The sequence below is a fragment of the Pseudopodoces humilis genome, chromosome 9 (genome assembly GCF_049639895.1).
Source record: "Pseudopodoces humilis isolate 2021_Gansu_Grassland_sample_001 chromosome 9, ASM4963989v1, whole genome shotgun sequence".
NCBI classification, from domain to species: domain Eukaryota; kingdom Metazoa; phylum Chordata; class Aves; order Passeriformes; family Paridae; genus Pseudopodoces; species Pseudopodoces humilis.
Window position 1 is genome coordinate 3,848,797 of NC_142208.1, and position 27,843 is coordinate 3,876,639.

At 43.0% G+C, this 27,843-nt stretch overlaps 1 protein-coding gene across 3 annotated transcripts in view; it reads right to left on the reverse strand.

The window, feature by feature from the left end:
• Positions 1-2,846: 2,846 nt before the first annotated feature.
• PCDH15 (protocadherin related 15) overlaps positions 2,847-27,843 on the reverse strand; it is a 665,923-nt gene continuing 640,926 nt past the window's right edge. For 2 of the 3 annotated variants that reach the window (XM_088059571.1, XM_088059570.1), the window contains 7 exons: positions 24,779-24,997; positions 21,875-21,985; positions 11,217-11,238; positions 9,846-9,884; positions 9,074-9,147; positions 8,125-8,257; positions 2,847-3,842 (listed from right to left, as the gene is read on the reverse strand). In XM_088059571.1, the coding sequence (XP_087915697.1) occupies positions 3,291-3,842; positions 8,125-8,257; positions 9,074-9,147; positions 9,846-9,884; positions 11,217-11,238; positions 21,875-21,985; positions 24,779-24,997 (1,150 nt within the window). In that variant the 3' untranslated portion in view covers positions 2,847-3,290. Of the gene's footprint in view, positions 3,843-5,651; positions 7,062-8,124; positions 8,258-9,073; positions 9,148-9,845; positions 9,885-11,216; positions 11,239-21,874; positions 21,986-24,778; positions 24,998-27,843 lie in introns of all 3 variants that reach the window. The other variant, XM_088059572.1, reaches the window with a different exon arrangement.

Genomic DNA, 27,843 nt, shown 5'->3' on the forward strand with positions numbered 1-27,843 from the left:
CAGCCCATTCCAACTGTGTCTTTTCACACCATTTGCTAAAAAACCACATTTCCTTTTCTCCAATCCCTTTTCCATTTTGCTGACTGTTTTCCAGGTTCTGGAAGGATTCAAGCTGTGATGGGAGGATGCTGAGTGACTGTGCTGGGACATTTCTGCCAGCAGACAGATACTTGTAACCTACCACAACCACACTGTCCTTTCCCTTGCTCCAAATCCTGGGTGCAGGGACTCCCCACTAATAATATGAAAATATTTACTATTTTATTTCTCAGCAGATCCCTGACAGATCTGTGAGGCTTCCTTTATAGTCTTGCTCATGGTAGTAAATCCTTAAACAAGGGAGAAAATAGAAATATTTCCATTTTTCACCTTGCTTTCTTTTTCCCCTCCCAGTGGGAGTTACATTGCCGTCACAACCCCAGAATTTCTCATTTGTATCTTCCCTGGTCTGAAAATGTACTGGATGCTGTGCTAAGCCACAAAATCCGACTTGGAGGAGTGTAGGAATTAAATCAGTGTCAGGAGGGGTGATTATCACCTTGATCCACCAGCGAGTGCTTCTGCCGCTTGGGGGAAGCTGCTCGTGCCTTGCCTCAGCCCGACAAATTTTGGTGCTTAAATAGCTGTAAATTACATCCCAAGGCACAGATCTGGAATTCTTCTCCCTGTATCCAAAGCTGGGCTAATGCCTTGCTTCCCAAAGGGAAATAAAAGGGATTTTTTTTTACTGGCTCAATTTGTGAGGTTCCTGCTGTTGTTCTGGCTCCCAGCACCTGCTCACAGCCCAAGTTATTCATGCCATAGCATCCCCAGAAGGCAAAGTTTGGAATTCTGTATAAATTGCCAGGATGACACCCCCAGAAAATAAAAGAGAAAAAAATATCCCCCCCACCCCCAAATCTTGTACCCCTGAGAAAGATTTCCCCACAGTATTCCAATTTTAAAAGTTTAAATAAAATCTAGTTAATTTTAGATAACACAGGCCCCATTGCTGAAAAAAAAGGGAGAATTCTGATCTCTGCATTGTAGAAGCTCTGAGCACCTGGACAACACAAAGAAGCTGGTGGGGATGGAATTTCCCTTGGATAAGCATGGATGTCACTACTGACCACCAGTGTCCAGCCCTAGGATCCTTCCCAAAGCTACAGGTGCTGTAGTTGTTTAAGAAATAAAGAAACAACTTCTGTTTTCCCTCAGAAAATTGGGAGAAAATGTTCCTCTAAAAAGCACATGACCCTAATGAATATCAGGAACAGAACTGACAGACTTTGCAATAAAAGTGAGGCAGTGAAATAATAACAGTGTCTTAAACAGGAATAAAATATAACATTTTACTTGTTATTTCAAAGAATAGATTTCTTTTTTTTTCTTTCTTCCATCAGTCTTATCTGCATGTCCAGCCTCCAGCTTAACTCCAAACAGCTGTTTTAGTGCCAGTCCCAAGTGCAAATATTTCAGGAAAAAGGAATTAGGGAAAAGAAACATCTTTTTGTTTGTTTTTTCTCACATGTGAGAGGCTATAGTGCATTTCTCATGCCTGAAAACAAGCACCATTGCTCTAAATATTTGGTCAGAAACCTCAGCTTGAGAAGGAGGTATTGGACAGAGAAGTCACATCGACATCACATGCAGTCAGCTCCCAAATACAAATATTCCCAGGGATCTGCTGGGGGAGAACCAGGGCAAAGGGAAAACCAACCCAGCCACAGCAGTACAAAGTCCTTTTACTGCCAGAGCAGATCCATCTCCATGCCCAGACCTCGTGGTGAGGCCTCAGCTGTGGAACAGGGAGAGAATGGTGATGCCAATCTCTCCCTTGCTAATTACACACATTTATCTGTTGGCTCTTCCAATCTTTCCAGAGGAATCCAGATTGTTCACACAATTGGTTTGATTTTACCCCAAAAAAAGTTTGCACAAAACAACAGGACATTTTTCTCATGTGGATGTGGTTCTGCTTTTTTCCTTTGCTGCTTCATACTGGAGAAAACCACTTTTCTTTGTCTTTTTTGGGTGTTGGTGACAACGAACAGTGAAAATTCTCAACTCCACGCCCAAGCTGTGGCAACACACTCAAAACTTTGAGGTAAAACCAGAAATTATAACCAGGTGCCTGAATTTATGTCATGTAATTCACAGGTAATGAGTACTAAAAGTTTCTGAAACAACTCTGTGTTTATGTCCTGAGACCCTTTGACCTTCCCAGATCTGTGCACGTTCACCTCATAAAATACTCCCTTTTTCTCCTCTTCCCTGTGGGATCCATTTGTCTTTTCAGCACGTTTGTGTTTGAAGTTACCAAAGTGGAATGGTGATGGCACCACTTAACCCACCAGCCAGCTGAGCTTGGGAATGGATCCATCCTCTTCCCATTAATCCCTCTTTAGTGCCTCCCATTATCACACGCTCATGGATCACCTGCTTTATTCCAGAGGAACACAGCCGTAGGATGACAATTAGTGATAGAGCATAAAAGCTGGAGCTAAAGACCATGGAAAGAAGCAAACAGAACTGATGTGAGAAGAGATGAAAAGATGAAAAATTGGCCAGAGAAGAAAACTGGAACGAGCTAATTTACAAAAGGAAAATGAACAAACCACAGCCAGGTAGCTCTGAATAAGATTAATTGCTACACATTGCCTTCCTCTTTGCAATTTTTATCTTATTTCAGCTTCTCTTGCACTTTCCTAAGTGGCAGTGCTGTAAGCGCAGGAACTTTGATTCCATAACTTTGCCAGCTGGGCGTTGTTTGCATAAATTGCCCTGACTTTGGAATTGGAACTCAAATTCCAGCAGCAGCCGAGGATTTGCTCCATTGACTTGGATGGGTTTATTTTTAATTTATTACTCTGAGGTCAGAAGGCAGAGCTCCAGATATAAATCTTGAACATAAATAGACAATTCCCAAATCTAGACAGTAGAGCCACAAGTACCATACAGAAAAACAAACCCAGGCAGGTATAGAACTGTCTGGAGGGTTAAACCAAAGGGAGCTGTGCATTTATTAGTAGTTTACTGTTTATTAAACAAGAACTCCAGATCCAAAAAGAACTCATTAATTGAAACCAAGTAGTGTTTAGTGAAATGGGAGCCTGTCAAAACTGGGGAGGGGGGGAATAGGTCGGTCCAAATGTGAGTGCAAATTTTGTCTGGGAATTTTAAAGCGTGCCGTTTGTCGTGGACAACGGATGTGCACCATACAAACTCCGTACATCTGCCCCTGGGTGACAATAAAAAGTGCAGTTTATTATAAACCGAAGTAAAAATGAAAATAAAAAAATCAACTAAAATCACAGTTTTGTCATTGGTATGTGGAGGTTGTTCCAAGGGCCCATCCACAGCTCCTCCTCATCGGACTGTGTGTGTTCACTGTGCGACTCCAAGGGCTCCTTGACTTCCTCGTGGTCAACAACTGATTCCTGCTCATCTGTGCTTTTCAGTTTGGCCGCCCTGGCCTTTGTCACTGCATTTTCGCCCCCTATAGTAGAGGAAAAGGACACACTGCACGGCCTGGAGTTCATTTTGTCACTCGGGGATGGTCCCTTGGACAGCGTGTTCAGTGGGACGCTCTCCTCGTGTGTCACCGCCAGCTTGTCCAGTTTCTTGAACTGCTTCCCCAGCCTCACCGGGGACGCGACTTTTAAGTTATTGCCGAGGCAGACGCGGCGGGTGCGGACCACGGAGCCGTTCTGGGCGACGTAGATGTTGCTGTTGCCATTGGGCTGGAAGCCAGGGTTGCTCAGCCGGTTCCTCTGGCTGGGGTCAGGAGCGCTCTCCTCGCCCGTGGAGCTGGTCTCGTACTCCGGGTCCACTACCAACTTGATCCTCTTCTTTTTGGCCCACTGTTGGACAACAAAAAGAAATGTCAGGGCAACCCAGCACTGTTTTGTCATTTCCCTGCCCTTTCTGTTCATTGATTAATAGCTCTCATCAATTCCTATTAATTTTGCATCTTTCCCCTCGGGATGTGTGCGGAAACTGGAGGGCCCTGAGGAGGAAGTTGCTGTGTGAGAGATACCTTCAAGAAAAGACTCCGAAGTGTAAATTCTAGGAAGGCCTTGGAAGTTTTTTTCCCCTTGCATTGTGAATTCTGTACACTGGGCAGCTTTGCTTTGTGTGCATCACACATCCAGCAGAGAAAATCCCAGGACATACACCAGGGAAAATCTCAGGCACAGCGCTGGCAAAACTGTCTGGTTACAAAAGAGAACAGCTTCATGTAAGGCTTTGTGACTGTTCCAGACAGGTGGGATCAGTGGAAATGCTCAGGAAGATGCTGGAGAAAGCAGGCTTTAGGTTTATATAACTTACATATTTTTTCAAAAAATTAATACAAACAATTTCCACACTGCTGTGACTCTGTAGCAGCAGTGATTCCTCTATGGTGAGCACACAACCCCCACTAGTTATTAGAATTTATAATTGATCTTTTAAAAATAAATGCCTCCTTGCAGCACACTGAAAAGAGCTATTACCCTTCTTGAATGAATAATGCAAACACTAAGATGCCATCACATTTAACAGCCACTGCAAAACACACACAGGAATGTGAGAAAAGCAAGTTTTTAGAGAGAGAAAATCATACAAGGTACAAATAGGTGATTACTCTTCAGCTTTTGAGAAGTTACACTTGGTAAAAATTACTAAGATGACTATTTTATTGTTCCTGGCAAAGACAGACAATGTTCTTTACATGGATATATTCCAGTGGATCTATTCCTGTTTAGTTTAAGTGGGATTTACATTAAAACATTGTGTGCAGCTACGACGTTGTGCTGTGTGGGGGCACAAAGGGGCAGCTAAGTGACCATGAATCGAGTTCAAAGAGACGTTTGAATAAAATAAAATAAAATAAAATAAAATAAAATAAAATAAAATAAAATAAAATAAAATAAAATAAAATAAAATAAAATAAAGCCACTGTACTGTGATAGACAGGAAAGGCAGAGGTTGGGAAATGTAAACCATTTCCTTTCCTGACCCAGCTCACTCCTGCCTCAGCATTTTTGGCTTGTGCATCATTGGTGTCTGCAACCTGAATCCTGTGATCCAGAAACAGCCCAATCCCAGCTCTCCCAGTTATCCCCTGCAATTTTGGGAATGTTGTTTTGTTGCAGCTCCACTTGTCCTCCCTGCAAACAGAGCTGACCTTGACAGCAGAGAACTCACCTGAAGATTAACAAATGTATTAATACAATATTAATGTATAAAATGAAAACATGGATGATTTTTAAATCTTTACATCCTCCTCATCATTCCCATTCTTCCCTAAATCCCAAGTTTCACTGCTCCACGAAAACTAAACTTTCTATATCTGAGTACATCTACAGTGTGTGTATATATATGTGTATGTATATAAATATATGTATCCACAGGGCTGGAATTAGCTTGGTTTTCCACAGTTCTCTCCCAAGGACAGCGAAAAGCTGGATCATTACGCTTTGCCCTTTCCTTTTGGCTGTCTCCAGCCCATCAGTATTGCTTAGGAAAGACCACACAGAAGGCACAGCAAACAAAGCCACTCCTCACTGCAAACCACCACCTACTGTCACTCCTCTTTAAAAGGAGGTGGAATCACCCGTGGCCTCTGGCTCCGTAATTCCAGTACCCAAGGGCTCATCTGACTTGGCCTGGCTGCTTTCCTGGGACACCTTTTTCCTTGTTTTCATTCCTTTCCTGTTGGTGTCAGAGCTCTGAGTCTCAGTCTCAGGGGACGTGGCAGTTTTCCCAGACACGGCACTACCTGAGCTTTTTGTCCCTGTGGTACCTTTGGAAGTTGCACTGATTTCACTGTCTAGGCAAGAAGATTCATTCTTACTGGTAGTGTCCTCTCTGTCACTGTCCTCTGGATCAACCTCTTCCTCACTTTCCTCCTCGCTGTCCTCACCAGGAGCAGCTGAGTGTCCTCCCTTGCCCTTTCCAGCAGCTTTTGCATCGGCAGTTTTAGAAACTGCCTTGTTTGAGTTATCTGCTCTCTCCTCTTCCTCTTCTTCTGACACCTCTTCTATGGTGTCCTCTATTTCCACACTGGCAGAGGAGGTTTTGCTCTTGTAGCTGGATCCTGAGGTTTTCTTGTAGCTCGTATCCCTGTCACTACCTGAGGCAGTGGAGCTCACGGATTTCTGGCTGGAGCGTTTGCCACGGGAGCTGCCTGCCCTGCTTTTTACACTGGACATTTCTGTGCTTCTCCTGCTGCTGGACTCACTGGTCCCTGACCTGCTGTAGGAGCTCCGTGTGGATGAGCTCTTGGACAGGCTGCCATCCTCATCGCTCTCAGAGTCTTCCTCATCATTATCCTCTTCCGATGAGTCCTCCTCTGACTCACTGCTGGAGCTGGATTCAGAGTCCTCATCAGAATCCTCCAAATCCCCAGTTTCCTCATCCGAGTCCACGGTGCTTTCTGTGGCCTCATCCTGATCCAGGGTTATTTTCAAGTAGTCTTTGTCTTCTGACTCGGAGCCGGAGCTGCTGCTCTTCTCAGAGGACTCATCCGAGGTGCGCCTCCTCCTCTTCTTCCTCCTCTTCTCATAGTCACTGTCCTCCTGCTCACTCTCTGCCGTGATACTGATTGAAACTCCTGACTTGGCTTCATCCCTTTCAGACCCTTCCTCTCCACGTGCCAAATCCTTGCCAAGGCCCTCCTGGAATTTTCTGGAGACGCTGATGCGCTTCAACACGTGGTTTAGTTTTCTCATGGAGGGCCTGTCATCCGTGGATTTCTGGAAGTAGCTTCCCCTGATCATCATGGGTTTGTCCCCGTCTGCTTGGCGAGCTGACAGCAGCTTGGCATAGCTGGAATCTTTCCTGCCTTTTACTTTCTGCAGGATCATTGGGAATATCTTTGCTTTCTTCCACCGGGAACGGGCAGACTCAGCTCTTCCTACAGGTTTGTGGGCACTGACTGCCACACGACTTAAATGCATCACTGCCTTTAGCCTCCTTTTTCCCTGGCTGCTCCTAAATCCTCTTCCAGGACCCTGGCTGAGATCCATCCCAACACCTACAGGTCTCCCTTCCATTTGAGGCCCTCTGCTGGGAGGGCCTCTGACTGGACTCATGCCCTGCAAATTATGAAAATTAATTGATTACCACTTGAAAGAGAGTTATTGTGAAAACCTGTACCTTAAAACAGGTTAAAAAAAGATGAAACATTTATTTCCCAGCATCAAAATGAACTTACCTGTCTTAGAACAGTTTTCTTACCAAAGTTATGGGAAACGTTTTTGAATTTTAGAGATTTAAAAAGTTCTAAAATAGGCTGGAAATGCACAACTACCTGACTCTGCAATGGAGAAAACAATGAAATGTTCTGTCTTCTCATTTAATAATGGATTAAGATTGGGCATTTATGAAAATTGGACATTTCTTTCTCAAAATAAACATTTACATTGACTGTCTTATTGCCACCAACATTTTAAATTTTTTTTAGATTTCATTGTCAACTTTAGGACAAATGAGTTCAGGTACTGTTTGGAAATCCATCATTTATAGGAAGAATAGTACTAATAGACTTGTACAGTCATGTGGTTTTAATTGGTAAGGACTTTAGAGCCCATCCAGTACCAATCCCCTGCCATGGGCAGGGACACCTTCCACTATCCCAGGCTGCTCCAAGCCCCAAAGTCCAACCTGGCCTTGGGCACTTCCAGGGATCCAGGGGCAGCCCCAGCTGCTCTGGGCACCCTGTGCCAGGGCCTGCCCACCCTCCCAGGGAACAATTCCTTCCCAATATCCCGTCTAAATTTTCTCTTTTTCAGTCTTTAGCCATTCTTCTTGTCCTGTCACCCCAGTTCCTGCTGAAGAGTCCTCCAGCTCCCTTGTAGGCCCCTACAAATACTGGAAGGTTTCCTTATTTGGTAATGATAAAAAATGAAATTACCTAAGTGGATTTTTCTTTGAACAGATATGGATACTAACAGACACTTGGCAATTCTTTTTTGTGCCTAGAAAACAAAAGGAATTTAATGCTGACAAACTTTACGGGTCACCAGAAGGGCCAAAATGCTTAACACTGATCTATAAAAAACCCAGTTCTAATCAGTTCCAGTGCACAACTGATGAGGTTTGGTGGCCCTTCAAGCTGTTAAAAGGGACAGAATGATCCCTCCAGAGTTTGTTTCTTACCTCCTCTGCTGCTGGCCCATGGGGACTGTAGTAGTAGCCACCGTCACTCTCCACCACGACCTCGCCATACTCGTCGTACATGCCCGACGGGGACAGCAGGCGCCGGCGGCTCCCGTACTGCGGCAGCTCGTACCTGCCAGAGACACCACAGCTCCTCAGGATGGGCCTAGACGTGCTCACACCTCTCATCACACAGCCAGCAGTGCACATGTTCACATCCAGAGGGATGGGAATGGCTTTCCTTGTTCTTCTCGCTCCTTTTTTTTCCCTTAGTGGCACCCAAATCCCAGACATCCTTCTGCTCCAACAGCCACAAGCCCCTTAGGGTAACCTGAATTTTGAGGTCTGTTGGATCAGTCAAGGGCCCTCTAAGTAGGGCCCACCTGATTTTTTTGGGGATCTTTCTTGATAATCATGGAATGAAAGAGCAGCTTCTCTGGGATCAGTTCTGGAGAATGGCAGCAGTAATTCCTGAAGAGCCTGCAGTCCAATGGGCTTTATCAGAACAAGGCAGGATGGGGTTTCCTGAGGGAAATTTAGAAAGCCACAAGGCAGAATAGTGTTTTTTGAGGGGAATTTAAAAGTCCAACAGCTGGCTGGAAACTGGGAGAAGAAAGGATTAATCCCTGAACTCACGAGGGGAGGAGGTGATGGAAATTAATCTCCCAGGAAGCAGAAATACACACACAAAGGATATAAACCCAGCATGAGGAACGGGATGTGCACTCTGTAAGTGGAATAATGACATTCCTGAAGAAGCAGGGAATTATCACACACCCCCCCTTAACCTCTGAAAAGAGTTTTGTTGTTGGTTCACGCCTTTGTGGACACAAAGATTAAAGTAATCCTGAGGTGAAGGGAAGTCCCACGATTAAGTGCTGGAATAATAAACATCACCAGCTTGGAAAAGCAGCACTTTGAGAAATAAAGAAGAAAAATGGAACTATACCCGTGCTCATAACTGTAGTAATCCTGGCCATAGTATTCCTGCCCTGGATCAATTCCAGACTCCATACTCAACTCCTGGAAAAGAGAAACACTGATTGAATGCAAACAGTGTGAAAAAGGCCCAAATGTAATTACTGATTTTATTATTCTTTATGATGTAATTACTTCTTCTGACTGCAGAAATGATCCCCATCCTGTAGCACAAAAATACCTACATCTCACATCTTTGCTCTGATTGCTTATTCTGGAAAAAATTTTGGGCCTAAAAGATTTGAAATAGAAAGATTTGCAATTGCACTGCACAGCAAGGTGCTAAAGCTTCCAGCACCAACTGCTCAGCTCAGCTCCAGCTGCAGTAATCCATCAGCAGCTGACTTACACATGGAAAAAGCAGATAGCAGTTGGAGAGCAATAGAACCATTGTGTCTGGAAATCTGAAACTGTGGGATGAAGCCGGTGGAAGCCACTGAAAGATAATCATGGGGAAAATCACAGATCCCAGAGTGGTTTGGAAGAGATCATAAAGCCCATCCAGTCCCACCTAGCCCAGGTTGCTCCAAGCCCCATCCAACCTGGCCTTGGAAGTACCAAGATGCAGTAAATTTAAGGTACTTAATTAAAGTAACATAACTAGGCTTACAATACCAGAACTTTTCTTTTTATCTAAGAACCAGGGGGGAAAATTACCTGAGAGAGACAAGTTCTTATTAAGAAATTATGTAAAAGCCACTTCAAAACTTATAGAACAATTAAGAAATTAAAAATGGTGGTACCTCTGGTCTGAGAAGAGAAGGTCTCAGCAATTGCTGCTGCTACAAAAGGAAATGAGAAAGTGGTTAATTAGGCAGCAACAATTAAAGTGCAGGTGATTGGTGTCTAAGATTAGTACTAAATGCTGAAACCATAGGTCCTTTGGAACTTTTTTATTGCAGGCAGCTGGATACTTCCATACCCTGTGAGAACACTGAGTACCTGACACAGTAAAATCCCTTCACAGTCCACCATTTCTTTTGCCTAAATATAAAATCAACTTCCCAGTTTTTGTGGTGAGTGTCTGACATATTTAACTCAAGAACTTCTACCAGAGGCCAAGAGAACTAAATCCTGTATTTAAATTTGGAGATACAAACCAGTTGTGCAGAGAGGAAAAAAACCAAAACCAGCAAATATCAACCTTTATGGTAGAAAAGTATTTTGGAGAACTTTCCAATTATTGAGATTGTACTGAAGGAAACTCTTTTCCCTGTTATTCATTTCTGGAAAAATGATACTTCAGGAGCAGCAAACCTCACAGAGCTGCAGGGAAGGTCCGTGGAGCCCCATCCCTGCCTGGCAGGTGATTGGGTGTGACACTGGAAAACACAGCGGGCATGGAGGGAATTCCCTGGGAAGCTGCTTCTGGCAGCTGCTTAAACAGCAATCTCCCAGCCTGGAGGTCACACTCCTGCCACAATGGATCTCAGTGCCCAGGGGATCTATGGCTCATAAACTTACTGAATCACTTTCAATCTCTGGTCTCTAAAGCATTCAGTACTCGTAAGTTCCACAACACACAATCCCAGAATGGTTTGGGTTGGGAGGGACCTTAAAACTCAGCTCATCCTACTCCCTGCCATGACAGGGACACTGTCCACTATCCCAGGGTGATCCAAGACCCATCCAGCCTGGCCTTGGACACTTCCAGGGATCCAGGGGCAGCCCCAGCTGCTCTGGGCACCCTGTGCCAGGACCCCACCACCCTCACAGTGAACAATTCCTTCCAAATATCCTACCTGAATTCCCCCTGTGTCAGTCTGAACACATTCCCTGTGTCCTGGCACCCCAGTTCCCGATGCAGAGTCCCTCTCCAGCTTCCCTGTATCCTTTCAGGCCCTGGAAGGAGCTGTGAGGTCTCCACACACCCTTCCCTTCTCCAGGCTGAGCAGCCCCAGCTCTCCCAGCCTGCTTCCATAGGGAAGGTGCTCCAGACCCCTCAGAAACTTCATGGTCTCCTCTGAACCTACTCCAACAATTCCATGCCCTTCTTATTCTGGGAGAACCAGAACTGTGCACAGAATTCCACGTGGGGTCTCACAAGATCAGGGCAGAAGGAAAAGCACATTAGTATCATCAATATTTTAAAGGCAATTGGGCATTGGCCTTACCTCCTGCTGTGCATATCCTCGCCTGGAAGTCAGAAAAAGAAAATAAATAAATTAGTGTAATGCTGTGAGCCTGCACAAAGATGCCCATTGCCATTCTTGCTGGAGAGGGGTGAAAGAGTATGTAATTAGAAATATAATTAGCATGGAAAGAAATACATATCTCTAATACAAAATATGTTTTTCTTTGGGTTTGCTCTGGACACAGGGATTGTTGCATGGGAAAGGTTGGAGAAGCTTTGAGATCTTTCCTTGCTTTAGATTGTGAATGGATGAGGAGAAATCCCCAAGAGCCAGAGAGCCAGAGCATCCAGAGTGACTCAGCACAGGGAAAGGGGGATTGGGAGAGGCCCTGCCCCATCCCCTCCCCACCATCCACATAGGGACCCCATTCCCTCACATGTCTGCTCAAGCAGTGGAACAACCTTTCCTACTCCTGGACTTTCTGTATCCATCAGAAATTGCCCTGGAGCTTGCATTACTAATTTCTTGTACCAACATTATCATTCCAATTACACCTTTCCTAACATTTGCTTATTGGGAGGGGAGGTAGATGCCTTTTTTTTTTTTTTTTTTTGCTATCTGCAGTTATTTTGCCACAGGCTTTGTTCTTCTGATCTTATGGGGAATTTATTGTTGGTTTAATTCATTTTCTTAGAGCCATTCCTGGGCATGACCAATGTATTTATGTCTGTCAAGGTTTCTATTTCCACATTTTGTGGCCGAAAATTGAAATGGTTTCGTCAAAACTAGAGAACAAAAATTTAGACCTTGGAATTTTTCTTAAGGATGAGTCTGGATTATTTTTCTTATGGTTTTTAAGAAGGAAAGGGTAAATGCTCAAAATTATGTTAGGCTTAACCTAGCAGTCATGGGGAAGTCTTTAATTACACTAAATAAATAATAAAGATCAGAGAAATCCTTTTAATTCTTTAATATCCCCATCTCTAAATCTTCCTATTAATATTCAGCACATGGAATTGATTATCAGCATTGAATTAATGCTGTCGCCTATATAAGATAAACCTCATGGCCAGCTGAAATGAAGATTTATCATCCAAAGATGATCTGTGACTTTTCAAAGCCCACTTGAGGATTTAGTTTCCATATTGCCTACAACAATCTTCCTATAAAGGAGGTCTGAGGAGAAGGAAGTCTATTAGTCTTAATTGCACTATATTGCAGATTAAAGGCATAATACGAGTAATTCTAATGAAATTTGGAATTCAACTTTCATAAAAATAGCAGTGCGATGAGTTTTGCTGATACTTCTTGAATAGTTTTGTGTGGCCATGATTAGAAGGAACAAAAAGTCCCCAAAAGACATAAAATACCCATTCACTCACTACAGCACAAGGATCTATTCTGGCACAAAGACAAAGGTCAGGACAACATCATTTGTTTCCAGGAAGGAATTAAAGCTGTCCACAGAGGGAGGGATTGCTTCTGGGAAATGTTCTCAGCCGGACTTCACTGCAGCCTGGGAATCTTCTGTGTGAAATGGGAAGCGAGGCCATGGAGCCTGTGAGGATGTGGGGTAACTGGACAGCCAGAACATGGAGCTGGGACTTAAGGGGAGAGACAAAGCCAGAATGAACTCACATGGACAAGATGTGCCAACCTTTTACTGCTGAAAGGTTAGAGGAACTGGGATTTGCCTAAAGCAGCATTTCCCCAATTCCTTGCACCCCACCAGGCGTTTGCTCTCCATAACTTAAATCGGTTTTCATATCAAAAGCAGAATCATCACAAATCCCAAGTGCTACGTGTATTCCTCAGAGGGAGCAACTACTTATCAGTTTGCCCTCACTCCTAAAATGAAGACTTTTCCTCCAGTTCAGAGCTGGAACTGAGAACAAATTGGGAAGGAGAATGAGTAATGATAACACCATGGTTCAATTCCAGCTTTGCACAAAAGAGCTCTCCACTGATGCCATCTCTGCTCCTGCTCAGGACTTGGCCTCATCAAGCTGATGATGAAAGCATGAGAGATAAATACAGGGTCACAGGAGGAGGACCCCAACTGACCAAGTCAGACAGCCTGGGAGGGGTAAATAATATAAAAATATAAATTATTACAGATGTTCAACTTGCCACCAACTCCTACACTGGATCTAATCCTTTGTAGTGCTGCAGAACTGCAGTACCACAGAGTTGTCGAATGGGTTGGGTTGGAAAGGACCTTTATGCTCATCCTCTTCCACCTCCACCCACTTTCCACTCTCCCAGGCTGCTCCAAGCCCCAAAGTCCAAGCTGGCCTTGGACACTTCCAGGGATCCAGGGGCAGCCACAGCTTCTCTGGGCACCCTGTGCCAGGGCCTGCCCACCCTCTCAGGGAACAATTCCTTCCCATCTAAATCTCTTCTCTTTTTGTTTTAAACATTTTCCCCTGAAGCACCCAGATATCTCAATGGAACAGAATTTCCCTGGTACAGCTTCTTTCTCAGTCTAATAGAGCAATTTTTTAAACAAAACCTATTTCAAAAAGCCAGAAGGAGAAAAAATGTTGCATTATATCCAGACAAAATTAATCCAGTTTTGTAAAGTTTTCAACTTCATAAAGATTTCCAGAATGACAAAGTAAATGTTCCTCATCAGTGAAGAGTTGATTGTCATGACCCCCTCCTAGACTGTTCTGAAATGATGAAATTAAATATTTAAAGTGGAACTTCTCTGTGATGTCCACTCTTTCTGCTTAACGAATATCCCAATTAATTGTAGCAAAACTGAACCATTGGAGTTTATGCTGTGAATGACTAAACACCTCAATTTTTGCTATGTGACCTTACATACCACAAAATCAGGTCCTATTTGTGTCATATTTCACTGGGGATGTAAAGATCTGCACAACAGCAGCCGTTTACAAGCTCTAACATGGGACTTGGGTACTAAAATTTAAATTTCTGTCTTTGGGGTTGACCCACTCTGAACATGAGCAGCCCAATAATTTTTCATGCCCATCTCTGCTCTCTTCCCACTGTCCCCTCATCAGGAGTATGGGTGGAACACAGAGGGGTACATTTAAGTCATATTACCTCTCTGGCTCTTCAATCCTAAAAATTCTCCACCTAACAGGTGCTGAGCTTTGGGAATATTATTAAAACATTGCAGTTGTACCATCTTTGGAGAACTGAGCATCAAAAATGTGCACATCTCATAAATGACACAGATTCTGTTACAGCAAAAATAGGACAACAGGATGATCCCTCCCCTCACACATTTAGCTACTCCTACAACTACCGTGATCCTACAACCTATCCCAACAAGAGTTTTAAATAAAGGAAAATTCTAATGGATCATCACAACTTGTGGGATGGAGTTCATGGAGTTTGCACTAGGAGAAAGAAAGAGAAACTACCTTGAGCAGTTTTTGACTGAAGCATCCACACATGTCCTAACGGCAGACTTAAAAAAACCCCAACAAACAAACAAAAAACAAAGAGAAAAGAGAAAAAGCCAAGCACCATGGAAATGATGAGTCTGATAAACAGTCTGATAAAAAATTAATTACCTTTTTGCTCTGAATTACAGCCTTGATACTGAACTGGAATTTTAGTTTTGCTTCATTAGGTAATTCCCAATATGGTTTTTCAATATTGTCATATTAAACTTTTTAGATTTTGGCAAAGGACTGAAAAGAAACTTGCAAGTTGAACCAAACATTTAAATGCCTAAACTGCTTTTACTTACCATTTTTTCAAAGGACAAGCTAATTTACTTTATATATACACATTTGTAATTTACATATTTATGTAAATGTAAAGATCTGATTTAGATGACTGCGAGCATAAAAGATGGTAAGTAAATCCACATTATGTGGGTTTTTACAAGTACTTGGAAACCCTTCACCTGGTGACACTAATCAGAATGACTTTATTACAATTTAATTGAGATGTTTCAGCTTGTGACAGACCAGCATGAAAATTAAAGAAAGAGAGCAACAACATGCGCATGCAAAATCATAAAAAACAAACAACAAATGCTTTGTACATGAAAGGAATTTACAAAATATAAACTTTTCACATGCAGTTACAATATAAAAAAGAAAATGCAATGGAAGGCAGAAGATGGAGAACAAGAGTGGGGACACAGCCACGTTTGCTGAGAAAATAGAGCAAACCCTTCCTCTGACTGGAGACAGGAACTGAGCTGCCACAAAATGTCAGCAGAGCAGAGCCCATGGAACAGGGAGATGCAGTATGGAATTATGGAATGCCTGGGTTGGAAGGGACCTTAAAGCTCATCCCATGGGCAGGGCCACCATCCCAGGTTTCTCAAGGCCCGTCCAATAACCCGGCTCACCGAAGCCGAGCCTGCTACTCCCAGGCCTTCCTTGCAAAGATGCTCAATATGTGGCAGAAGATTCCTTCCAGCTGAGGTGTTTTATGGGCAAAGCAAGAGATTCCAATCACAGCTGCAAAAAAATCTGACTGATGTTACCTACGGTGAAGGCTGCTTAAAGAAGTATTGAGCCTGCCACCATCTATGCCACATCCTTGGGTAAAAATGGACACTTTCCCCCAAGAACTTCCAGGAAACAGACTAAGAACCAGAAAGATGTAGTTCTGAGAAAAAGACTTGGAGAATTATATTCTACATCACAAATTTCTGAGTGAACAGGAAGGACAACGTCTCTCCATTTGGGATCGGGAGCGGGTAAGTCGTGTGCAGCAGAGAAAAGGGGGAAAGTCGGGATTTCTGGAGAGTCTGAGGCAGAAACTGTGTGCTGCATTAGAGTCCTCCCACTCAAAAAAAGCAGGGAACATCCACCCGTGAGCATTACAGAGCTGTCGATTGGGAGGGGAAGCGTTTCTCCAGCTCCTCCACAACGCAGCTCAAGTTCCCATTCTGCTGGTTGTGCTCAGCTGCGGCTTCTGGAGTTGGGAGCTCCGGGGTCGGGGCTGGTTTGGGCTTGGGGACGTGCTTGGGCAGCAGGTGGTTCTTGTCTATTTGGCTGTACATGTTGGCCACCGACTTCTCAATGGCAGCCAAATTCTGAATGTTTTTAAGAATTCCTTTGAGCTCCCTGCGCGGAGGAAGCTCTGGCACTGCAGCCGGCGTGGGGACAGCTGGCTGTTTGGCAGGGGATTTGGAATGCTTGGCAGGGGACAGGAGCTGCATGCTAAGAGGAGATGGAGAGGAAGAAGAAGAAGGAAGAGAAACTGCGGGTGGAGGTGGAGGATGTGGTGGCAGCAGAGGAGGGGATGGAGGTGGTGGTGGCAGTGGAGGTGGCAGCTGTGGAGGTGGGGGTGGGGGAATTTTAGGCGGATCTGGAATGCTTTCTACATTTTCTTTGGTCTGAGGAGCTAGAAAACTTTGGCAAAGTGGTTTCTTTATCCTAGAAGATGGAGGAGTTGGTTTGCGAGTTGGTGGAGGAGAATGTTCTTGAGGGTCGTCATGGTGAGTGACGATTACAGCGGGGACCACGGCAGCCTCCGCTTCAACTCCTTCAGCACAAGGTGTTGGAGAGGACAGAGGGGAGGAGCGAAGGTGGGGAGAAGCCACCACACTTTTGGGAGACTGCTCTGGAGCATTCTCTCCCTCCTGGACACCGGCGCTGTGCGTGGGCGACCGTGCGGATTTCACCTCGGGAGACCTGACTTGCTTCATTTCCTGCAGCGCCTCAAACTGCCTTGCCTTCTCCTTCACAGTCAGCTTGGGGCCACTGATCTTTTGGAAGAGTGGACTGCTGACATCGTCACTGCTATCAGGGTTTTCAGCTCCTTCCTCCTTGGCTGTGAGTCTCTGCTGCTGCCACTGGATGGGGTCCATGATAACCGGCCTACCCAGGGACCCTGACATGTGCCTCCTGGTCAGGTGAGTGGGCACTGTCCATGCCCGATGGCTGCCCCCAAAAGTGGCCTCTCTCCAGGCCAGTCTTGAAGGAGAAAGAGTATCTAAAGTATCATTCCTTTTCCGTAGGAACCCAGTGGCAGCGGGGCTTTGAGGGAGACCTTCCACGTACAACGGGTTTCGGGTTGTTAGCGGGTTCTCATCGGACAAAAAAGTGATGTTACTCGAGGATTTGGGGAGGTTATTGTTCAGGGATCCATTGATATTGGATTGCTTGTGAGCCTCTATAGCACGGGAAGCAAAGCTGCTTATAACTCTCTGTCGGTCTCCTTCTTCTAAGACTGACTTTTTTCCCCTGCTTTGTTGGAAATGGTAGAGAAGAAAAAGACTTGAAAGAAAAGAAGATAATCACATGTGAGGAAACATGCATGGACATAGGTACTTATGAGAGAGAGAAAAAAAGAACTTATGACATGAATCAGAGCCATTAAATCACTTTTAGCAAACTACAACCCAACAGCAAGAGCACATCTACTACTGGCAAGACATTTACTTTTGCATCTTCTTTAAGGGGGAAGGAAAAAAAATTAAAACAAGTTGCTGCTTGTTTTAATTTGAAGCTGCGTAGCTACTTGGTGAGTTCCAAAATTAATTCACTTCTCATTAAAAAAACCTCTTAGATTTCAAAATTATCAGTTAATATTGTGGCCTATCCACCTAGAAACATGAAACATCACAGAAGTATCAATATGTGAATGAATTTAATCTCTTGTGCATATGAATTTCATGTTCATCATTTTGAACCCAATGAAAAGCCCCTGTGGTTGGGTAACATCCAATTTCTACACCAAAAGTGGGAGGTCTCGCCACTTTCTGAACTGCATCTGTCACCTCCCAGCGCTTCATTAACTTCCTCCCTCAAATATTTTTCATACCACAACCTTCTGAGCAGATTTGAAAAGAAACAGAATTTAAAAATGAACACCCCCAAACTGCATGCTAGAAAAGTGCCTTTAGAGGCCTATTTTAAATAATGCTCACTGCAGGCTGAAGTGGGATTTATTTTTTCTCAAAATTTTATGAGATTTATTGTTTCTCAAATAAAGAGAAATTTAATTCTGTTTCAGGCAGAGATAAAGCACAGCATGAGTAGCAATCTTATCTACCTGCACAAATGAAAATACCATTTAAGACTGGTTTTAGTGACTTAGAGATGTCCAGTATTTTCACACAAGTTTTGAGTTAAAAATTCTAAGCCTTGTCTCTACCAAAATTTGAATTTTGGTAACAGAATGGGAGATAAAAAAAAGGAGTTTTCCATGATTCTGTGAATGCTGGAAAATGAAATTTTAGACATCTTGGTCACATCATTATATGGGTTTTGGTGGTATTGTTTCACATCTCAGAAAACACAACTAAATCCAAATTAATGAGAAATTAATCCCTAGTGGTTATATATTCCCTAGTAAATTGGAAGGGAAATTTAAATACCTAGAAGGAGTTAATTAAGAAATCTTTGTCTTCCTCCAAGTTATTTACAATGTAAAAATCCCCTGAGGGTTGTATTTAACTACAAAACACTTTTGTTTCTTGTGTTTTCTCTTTTGATCAGGGGATCACCCAGGCAGGGAAACCCCAGCTTCCCAATATTCCAGGGAGCCAGGAGGACTGGAATTCCCACACAGAACCCAGGGATCATTCTCCCATTTGCAAAAAAAAAAAAACCCAGCAAATTCCACAAATTGAATATACTCTCCCCAAGCACTGCAGTTTGCCAGAGCTGGGTGTGCCTTAGGCTTCCTCTGGGAAGAATGAATAAAAATAATTAATTTCACACTAATTAGAGAATCCCAGAACAGTTTGGATTGGAAAGGACCTTAAAGGTGACCTAGATCCACCCTCCTGCCATGGGCAGGGACACCTCCCACTATCCCAGGCTGCTCCAAGCCCCAAACCCCAACCTGGCCTTGGACACTTCCAGGGATCCAGGGGCAGCCCCAGCTGCTCTGGGCACCCTGTGCCAGGGCCTGCCCACCCTCCCAGGGAACAATTCCTTCCCAATATCCCATCTATCCCTGCCCTCTGGCACTGGGAAGCCATTCCCTGTGTCCTGGCCCTCCATCCCTTGGAACTGTTTCTCTATTTATTGTCAGCTCCTTCAGGCCCTGGAAGGCCACAATTTGGTCACCCCAAAGCTTCTCCTCTCCAGGCTGAACACCCCCAGCTGTCCCAGCCTTTCCTCCCAGCAGAGCTGCTCCATCCCTCTGATCATCCTGGTGCCTCCCCTGGACTCCTGCAGCTCCAGGTCCCTCCTGTGCTGAGCCCCTGAGCTATAAAGGAACTCTGATTTCTGAACAAGCCAAATTTGAGGTCAGCCAAGCACTTAATCTACTGAGGGGTGAGAGAAGCAGTGACTGAACTTGAAGGAGCCCCTCCAGCAGAAGGTGCCACCACATTTCTGCCACTGGAGCAGATTATTTCAAAAGCTCCTCAGCCTCTTCCTCGCTCTACATGAGGCCTCTGAGAGCTGAGGTGACCCCACCATGTTTTTCTGTTTGTGTGGAGCTGCTTCGATCACTGAGGGCCAGAGAGTTCAGTTTCTGTGAACTCAAGGACTCTACAGGCCTTGCATGGGATTGTAATTGACAGCCAAGGAAGGTTTCAACCCAGTCATAAATCCATGAACTCCCAGCAATCCTCTGTTCATGTTCAGTGTTGGTTTGGATTTTTTTGACCTTTTGGATTTAGAAATAATGCTTTTCAAGTTCAGCAATCACCCTTCCCCTCTCTACTTCCAAGAAGAGGGATAAAGAAGCACAGAAGTATTGTAACTTCCCAGTAAATGTCTTTCCTGCTCAATGGACAAATAAAATATGAACTTCACCTTGCAAGGCTGGATGGGAATTTCTGGAAGGAAAATTAACTAATTTCTACCAGCTACAAATACTACGACAATGAAATAAGCTTACTTACTGATGCCTAAGGATCCAAAGACAGGGAAAGATGAAAATGGTGAGACAAGGCAGATTTAAAACTAAAGAGCTTTGTTCCATTTCATTTGCTACAAACACCAAAGAAAGCAAACAAGACACTGCAAATGAAAGGTGACAGACTTAGGACAACTAAAACTCATGAAAAATGGCAATAAAAGATTTTTCCCAAATAAGAATTTCCTAAGGTATACCTGCAGTCAAATATTTAATGGGGAAGAAAAAGTTAATTTGTAATTTTATTTACTGAAGCCTGTTATTTCCTTGCAAATCCTATGGATTTTGATTTATCTTTGAAGGATTTCTGTGCTTAATCAGTTCCTCAGCATGATGGATAAGCCTTGGTTGTATGCAAAGACATCTCAGAGAAAATATTCCAACTACAGCACCTTTTTTGGTGCAATGAAGACTATTTTTTGTCCAAATTAACATAAAACTAAGCCTCAAAATCAATACTGCAGATCTGGGAACTGGCACCTCTTTGGGGCAGTACTAAACCCCAAAAAACCTTTGCAGATAAAACACAGCACAACAAGGCTTTTTCTGGGTTTAGCATCACATAATTAATTTCAGCAGAAATTTGGTTTAGTGCAAAAAAAGTGAATTTTATCCAGCTGGCACCTCCCTGCATAAGGGTGCAGATGTGACTCACAAAGAGAAGTGCTCCTATTCAAAAAAACTTTATTTCACATGTTTTACTTCCCTTTCTGCCCAACCATAACTTGACAAAGGTAAAAGGCAGAAATTCAGCTCTGAGGAGAAACTATTCCCGCTCCCAGCATTTTTTAGCCCCCTATTTACCCATAAAAGCTCAAGCCCTAGAATTATTCCACATGCAGAGAGACTGCAGCCAGTTGTCCAAGAGTTAAAGCTCTGTCATGGTCCTGTAACATTTTATAAACTCCATCACAGTGGCTGGAAAATTTCAGCTTTCCGGGCAAAACAAATCACAACTGAAAACCGAGCAATCCTCGTTTCCACCATCCACTCACTCCCTACCTACTCCAAATATTATTCAAGCTGGGCTCTTCAGCACTCCTTGGTTTTCAAATATAAATAGAGATGAGGAAGTGTGGCAAAGCTTATCAACAACCTCGCCAGTATCAGACAAATAATAACTGTCTGGAGTATTTTCCTACTGAGGGTTAAATTGCTATTGGAGTCCATCAACTTCAGGTTTACAGAGGCATGAAAAGAAAGGCAGCCTTGCAAGATTATTATTTTATGAGCATGTAAGAGGTAAAAGATGCGTTTATTGAGCTACCAGTGGTTTCTGTGCTTTGACAGTTCCTTTAATTTCAATATTTAAACAGGTTTAAACTTAGAACAAAGAAAAAGCCCCAACAAACTGAGCACTTCTTACTATAGGAAATGGGGACTTTAGGGCAGCAATTTTCAGGGAATTATCATTTCAGATGTGTGCAATGGATAAGAATGGAATTTATTGGATGTGTTTAGTCAACAACTTTGGAAAATGTGGAATGATGGCCTGGATGTGCTGCCTGGCAGCAGTGACCTGCTGTAGGACCTTGTTCTTAGGAAAACCATCTAGTGAGACCTTTTTGCCCACTTAAAGTCTCTTATAGGTTCCCCCATGCATTACAAGAAGATTAAATTGTTTTTTTCCCACCTTCCAGACCCAGCCTGTTTCTTTTCTGGATGTTGGAGAACCCCAAGCAGCTGAGGAATGAGGAAAACCTTGTGCACAGAGACTGCATGAAACTATTTCATAGGATCCTGGAATCCTAGAATAGTTTGGATTGGGAGGGACCTTAAAACCCATCTCATTCCACACTCTGTCATGAGCAGGGACTCCTCCCACTAACCCAGGTTGCCCAGGGCAGTGATTTTCAGGATGGATCTCAAGGAATACTCACATGGTGCTGTCTCCAAGCTCCTCATAGAGGTTGTTTGCCACGGCTCCTGTTGGTTTTCCTGCTGGAAGAGCCATCTGGATCCTCGCAGTCTTGGCACACTCAGCCTGTCGCCTTTGGAAGGCCATGGGAAGAAGGAGATACACTCATCAGGAACACCCCAAAACACGGCCAAAATGTGAGGTTTTCTATGTTCTTGCCCTGTGGTTAACAAACACCCCTAGATTTTGTCTTCATCAAAGTAGTAATATGATAATTTTTTCCTGGATTTTCCAGATCCTGGTTGTTCTGATTTGGTGGAATCACATAGTTTCTCAGATTCCAGAATGGTTTGTGTTGGAAAGGACCTTAAAAAACCCATCCAGTGCCACGTCCTTCCATGGGCAGGGACACCTTCCACTATCCCAGGCTGCTCCAAGCCCCAAAGTCCTGGCCTTGGACAATTCCAGGGATCCAGGGGCAGCCACAGCTGCTCTGGGCACCCTGTGCCAGGGCCTGCCCACCCTCCCAGGGAAGGATTTCTTCTCAATATCCCATCTAAACCTACTTCTTTCAGTTTGACGCCACTCCCCCTTAACGACTCACAACTCATTTTTCTTAGTGGAAAAGCGCTGGGAAATTCCTGTTCAATTAATAGTTTTTCCTGAAAAATATTCTTTTTTCTTTTTTTCTTAATATGGAGTAAAATCACTGCAGAATAAATTTCTGTTCTCTGTCTAGAAAACAAAGCTACTCGTGTGGGGAGCACCACCAGGGTGATGTGGCTGATAAACCCCACTGACACCGAGTAGCCATATAAATAAATCACTTTTAAACTCCTCACACCAGGAGTTCAGGAGCAAGTTGAGTACAGAAATTAAAAAACAACCAACCCCTTATTTAATAAGTTTTGTTAACAAAATTTGTCAGTATTCCTGTGGAAGCTGGAAGAAACAAAGCTGGAAATAAATACTTACTCTTTGAATCTGTTTGGTTGCAAAAAAAAGAGATAAAAAGGAAGGTTAAATAAATTCTACTTCCAACAACTGCCCATAACAGCGACTCTAACAGCAGTAATAAACTACAGGCTACTTAATTATTCCACACATCAAATTCCAGAATTAATGACTTGTTTAAAGGATCAGAACTTCCAGAGCTGAACAGCATTTGGCCGCTATTTTTGATCCCCTGGAAACAATTCTGTAGTCAGCAGAAATACGAATTACAGCAGGGAATAAAAGCAAGACATGAAAACATGAATATTTCTCCTGTTTTTTTTTTTAAGCAGGCACATTTTTAGATGTGTTTCTTTATAATGAATTATTTTTATATAACAATATAAATAATATAATTGTTATTTTATTTATAACTCCCCATTTTACCATATTTCAAAAATGTATATAAAATACTTTTCGTAATGAAGAAGCATTATTTTTTGTTATTATTTAGAAGATGCCATTCTTTTGTGATTAGTAAACAATAAATAATTTATAAGTACCTTACAGGTTTGTGCTGGATACTAGACTTCAAAGGAGTCATTTTTAGATTTATTACTAAAGAAATATTTCAGGAAAAATACTGAGATTCCTTTGGAAAAGGAGTGAAAAAGGCTGGAATGCAAAAACAAACCATAAGGCTCAGGATTTTAAATTAACTCTAAAATTCCTTTCATTTTCTTTGGCACTCTCCATAAAAACACAATTTATTCACAATGGGCTGCTATAAATCCCACTCCAAGTCAGATTTCTAGATGGGAAAAATGGGATTTTTGGATGAAATGAATTTAAACAGATTCCTGAGAGCTCCTAAAAGAGATTGATGATGTTCAGATAATCTAACAGATGCCAAGGAAAAATGAGGCTGTTTCATTTCTTTCAGGAATCTGTAATTCAGATAACAGCCACCAACCAATTGCAAGATGAACTGGCTCATGGAAGCAAATTTTCCATAGAATTCTGAGAGAGGAAGAGCAGTTTGGGAATGACCTGCCATATTAATGCTGCAGAAGTTGGTCTAGCTCTTCCAAACTTCTTTAAAAGAAGTTATTTAAAAGGTTTTTTCTCTTCACCCAAAATAGAGAAAAGGGGATGTGAATATAATCATTAGTTAAAGAATAAATGAGTGAATAATTGGATTTATAAATCTATGAACTGGACTATAATGTATAGGTAAATTTATGAATATAACATTTAGTTAAATAATAAATCTATGAATATATATATATATATATATATATATATCTAAATCTAAATAAATGAATAGGTATGGAGCCTTTAAGTCCAAATGCACTGATTTTATATATGAGTAGACCTGAAAATTTTAGTTGAGAGGAACTTGTTGCAGATATAGATTTGAATTAATTTATCAGCCAATTACTGGAATCTTTTCAGTGTATAAGAGGCAAGAGGAAATACCAAAAAATATTTCAGATGTTGCCCTAAAATGGCAGAAAACCATCTCTCCAGGAAATATTTGCAATTAAGAAGCTCAGGAAAAAATAGTTTAGAATTTAAGAAAAAACATCCTCTAATTTGATTTTTGATTCATTGCTTGAAAAAAAGCACTTTTTCCTCAATCATTTTTTTGTTTTTTTTTTATGTATGGAATTCACCTCTGAATTGTCATTTCTGTGTCCGACACCTGCGTTTTGAGCCGGTGTTTTGGCACAAAAATCCTGCACCATGTTAGGAAGCCCCCGTGTTCATCACACCAAACACTGGGCAACCCTTGTGGTGAGTAGGGGAATAAACCCAGAAATTAATTGACATAATATAGATAATAGATACAAAATATTATAGAAATAGGAAATAATAAATAGAAATTAATATCACGATGACGAATAATCATCGAAGCAGCTCTGCTATGAAATGCAGCAGCTCTACTACGACATGACAAGCCCTGGGAGGGGAGGAGAAAAAGGGTACTCACTGCCGGTAGCTGACCATGACGATGAGGATGGCTGGCATGCAGCACAGGATGATGATGACAGCCAGGGCTAGCAGTGCTCCCTCCGTGTAGCCCACGGCCTGCGCCTGCTTCTTCACGTTGGCCACCACGTCTGGTGTGCGGATCTCCAGGATTCGCCCACCCTGGCCCAGGTAGGGCTGGAACTCCTTGTTGATATCCAGCAGTTTGCCATCCAGGAACCTTCAATGGGACAGAAACATCCCACTATTAGGGCCAAGTTCACGAAGAGAGTTTTAATTATGGTGGGTTAATAGCCCAATGAAGCACCTATATTGTCTTTGTGGGCCTTGGAATGGTGGCAATTCCCCGTAATCCCGGTGCCAGGGGCAATTCCAATGTACTTAACACCAGGACACAGTTTAAACACTGAAATGAAGGGCTGAGCTGAGCTTATCCTGATTTTCAGGGGCTCAGAGTTCTCACTGGCATCACAAAGGCCTTGCTTTGTGCTTTTCCTTCTCTGCTTTGATCCCAAGAATCAACCAACCCTTCCTAGACATATTCCTGAGGGCCACTCTGCCCAAAAGATCACCTTGGTCTTGCCCAAGGCAGAGGTGGCGTCACCATCCCTGGAAGTGTTAAAAAACCCATGGATGTGGCACTTGGGGACATGAGGACGTGGTAGCCTTGGCAGTGCTGGGGAATGTTGAATTTAATGACCTCAGATGTCTTTTCCACCCTTAATGATTCTATGGTTGCTGTTACCCTAAAATCAGGCAATTTTCAGAGGATTTGCTCAGCTCCTTAGGGAAATTCTTTGGCTGGCTGGACAAAAAATACATTGTCCAAGGCTCTAACTTCTGAAGTAAAATAAAAATCCTTGGATCACTCCAGACGTGAGGACTGAGTGTCTCACAAGCTGCCCAGCTCCAAAGACCAAAGTAAGAAATGTGTTTGGATGGAGGGTCCTAAAAGGTGGGAGCCATAGCAAAATTCCACATCTTTACATGTACACTGGTTCTCCTGGAGAAAGACAAGGGGAAAAAATCCCCCAGAAAACTTCAAATAAAGAACAACAAAAAACTTCTGTAAGTATTTTTGTGTATAAACTCTGAATATAGCTTTGATTTCCTTACTCTGATCATGAGACAGAAATTCCACTCCTCAAAGACCATTTCTGCAAGGGCAGTAATTTCTTCCAATTGACTTCCCCTCAGATTAATTTCCTGATAAATCTTCGTAGCATTTCTTGTCCCTGTTATTCATTTTGGAATTCTGGGGAGAATCCATTCTGCTCTGGGTGTGTAACGGATGAACTGTATCTCAGCACAAGCAGAACAGCTCGTCCTGAATCATGAATTTGGGCTGGTTTCACAATACTGAGGGCAAAGAGGCTGCTCACCCCCACCCTCACAAAGGTGTCTGGAAGAATAATTCCCATTCCTGATGCCTTTCATAAGCCATTTCCTTGGTACTTGAGAAAAAATCCCTTTTCCAAGCTAAATGATAGCTTAAAGTGGATATAAACATTCTCTTGCTGCTCACTAGATGTCACTGGTGCATGTCCCTCATCCTTTGAGCTGGCAAAAGCCTTCTCAGCAGGACGGCATTAAATCCCTGGATGATTTTAACCATCTCTCCTGGTTGAAATTCCTCTGGCATTTTCCCGACAGAGCCTTTTTAACATGTTCGTAACTCAGCCGTGAGCGTTTACTCCGTGATGGAACCTGACACGTTGTGCAGGAGCTTCACACAGTTTCTTTTTAACAGGGGACATTTTCTACTTAATTTATGCAGGAGGAATTTGTTGGATTCAACTGGTTTTTATGCTCCAATAAATCAAAGCCTCTTCCCTTTAAAAGATAGGAAAGGAGGCTGAACGTTTCAGTCTGGGAAATTATCTGAGTGCCCTCAGAGTCTTTTAGGGGTTTGTGGAAAGGCAGGGCATAGTGAAGTACAGGTACTATTCAGGCCCATTTTTGGGGTGTAATCAAACAGATTTGGAGCAAAAATCAGATGAGGAGTGTCTGAGGGAGCTGGGAAAGGGGCTCAGCCTGGAGCAAAGGAGGCTCAGGGGAACCTTCTGGCTCTGCACAACTCCCTGACAGAAGGGGACAGCCAGGGGGGGTCGGGCTCTGCTGCCAGGGAACAGGGACAGGACAAGGGGAAACGGCCTCAAGCTGTGCCAGGGGAGGCTCAGGTTGGACACCAGGAGGAATTTCTCCATGGCAAGGGAGCTCAGGCCTTGGCAGGGGCTGCTCAGGGAGGTTTGGAGTCCCCATGCCTGGAGGTGTTGATAAACTGTGTAGATGTGAAGACATGGTTTATTGGTGGGCTTGGAAGTGCTGCATTAAGGGTTGGACCTGATGAGGTCAGAGGTTCTTTCCAACCTAAATTACTCTGTTTTATGAGATCCCTGATTAATAAAAACTTCAGGTAATCAATCATAACAGTCTGAAGGAAGAATACGGATCTCTAGTGTCACCCTGAAAAATAAGCCTTCTGATTTTGTTTTTCATAGTTTTAGACACTTTCCCAGAAAAGTAACTATAAACATAGATGTGTATACATTCCTTCTAAGAAAATTCTTTTGATGGACGTTTTGCATGACCAGTGTGATTGGGAAGGTCGTAACTTAATTATCCAATCCCTGGTTATTGTCAAGAATCTATAAATACCGGAGTCAAGATAATAAAACTCTCTTTTTTCTGTCACCCAGTAAGACATGTATGTGTGAATCATTCCATGTCCTTTAATAATACCCTAGTTATGTATCAGTTTTACAAAGTACAGGACAGGGAAAATTCTGCATGACTTGACAGACACATGTTTTACCCCCTGGCACTGGCTGCTACATCCACAACTTCTAAATAATGCCTTTGTTTTCCAGCAAAACATTTTCCTGGATTTATTGTGGGATTAATATTATGGATTACGAGAGCCTCATGCTTTGGTTCATGATGACAACTGTGACTCTGTTCAGCTTGGTGACCTGCTGTGTGCACCCTCTTCTCCTAACTCTAGCTGCTTTGGGTTTGGATCCCTGACTCCTGCCTGTATCCCTGTAGCTCTCCATCTGCTATTCC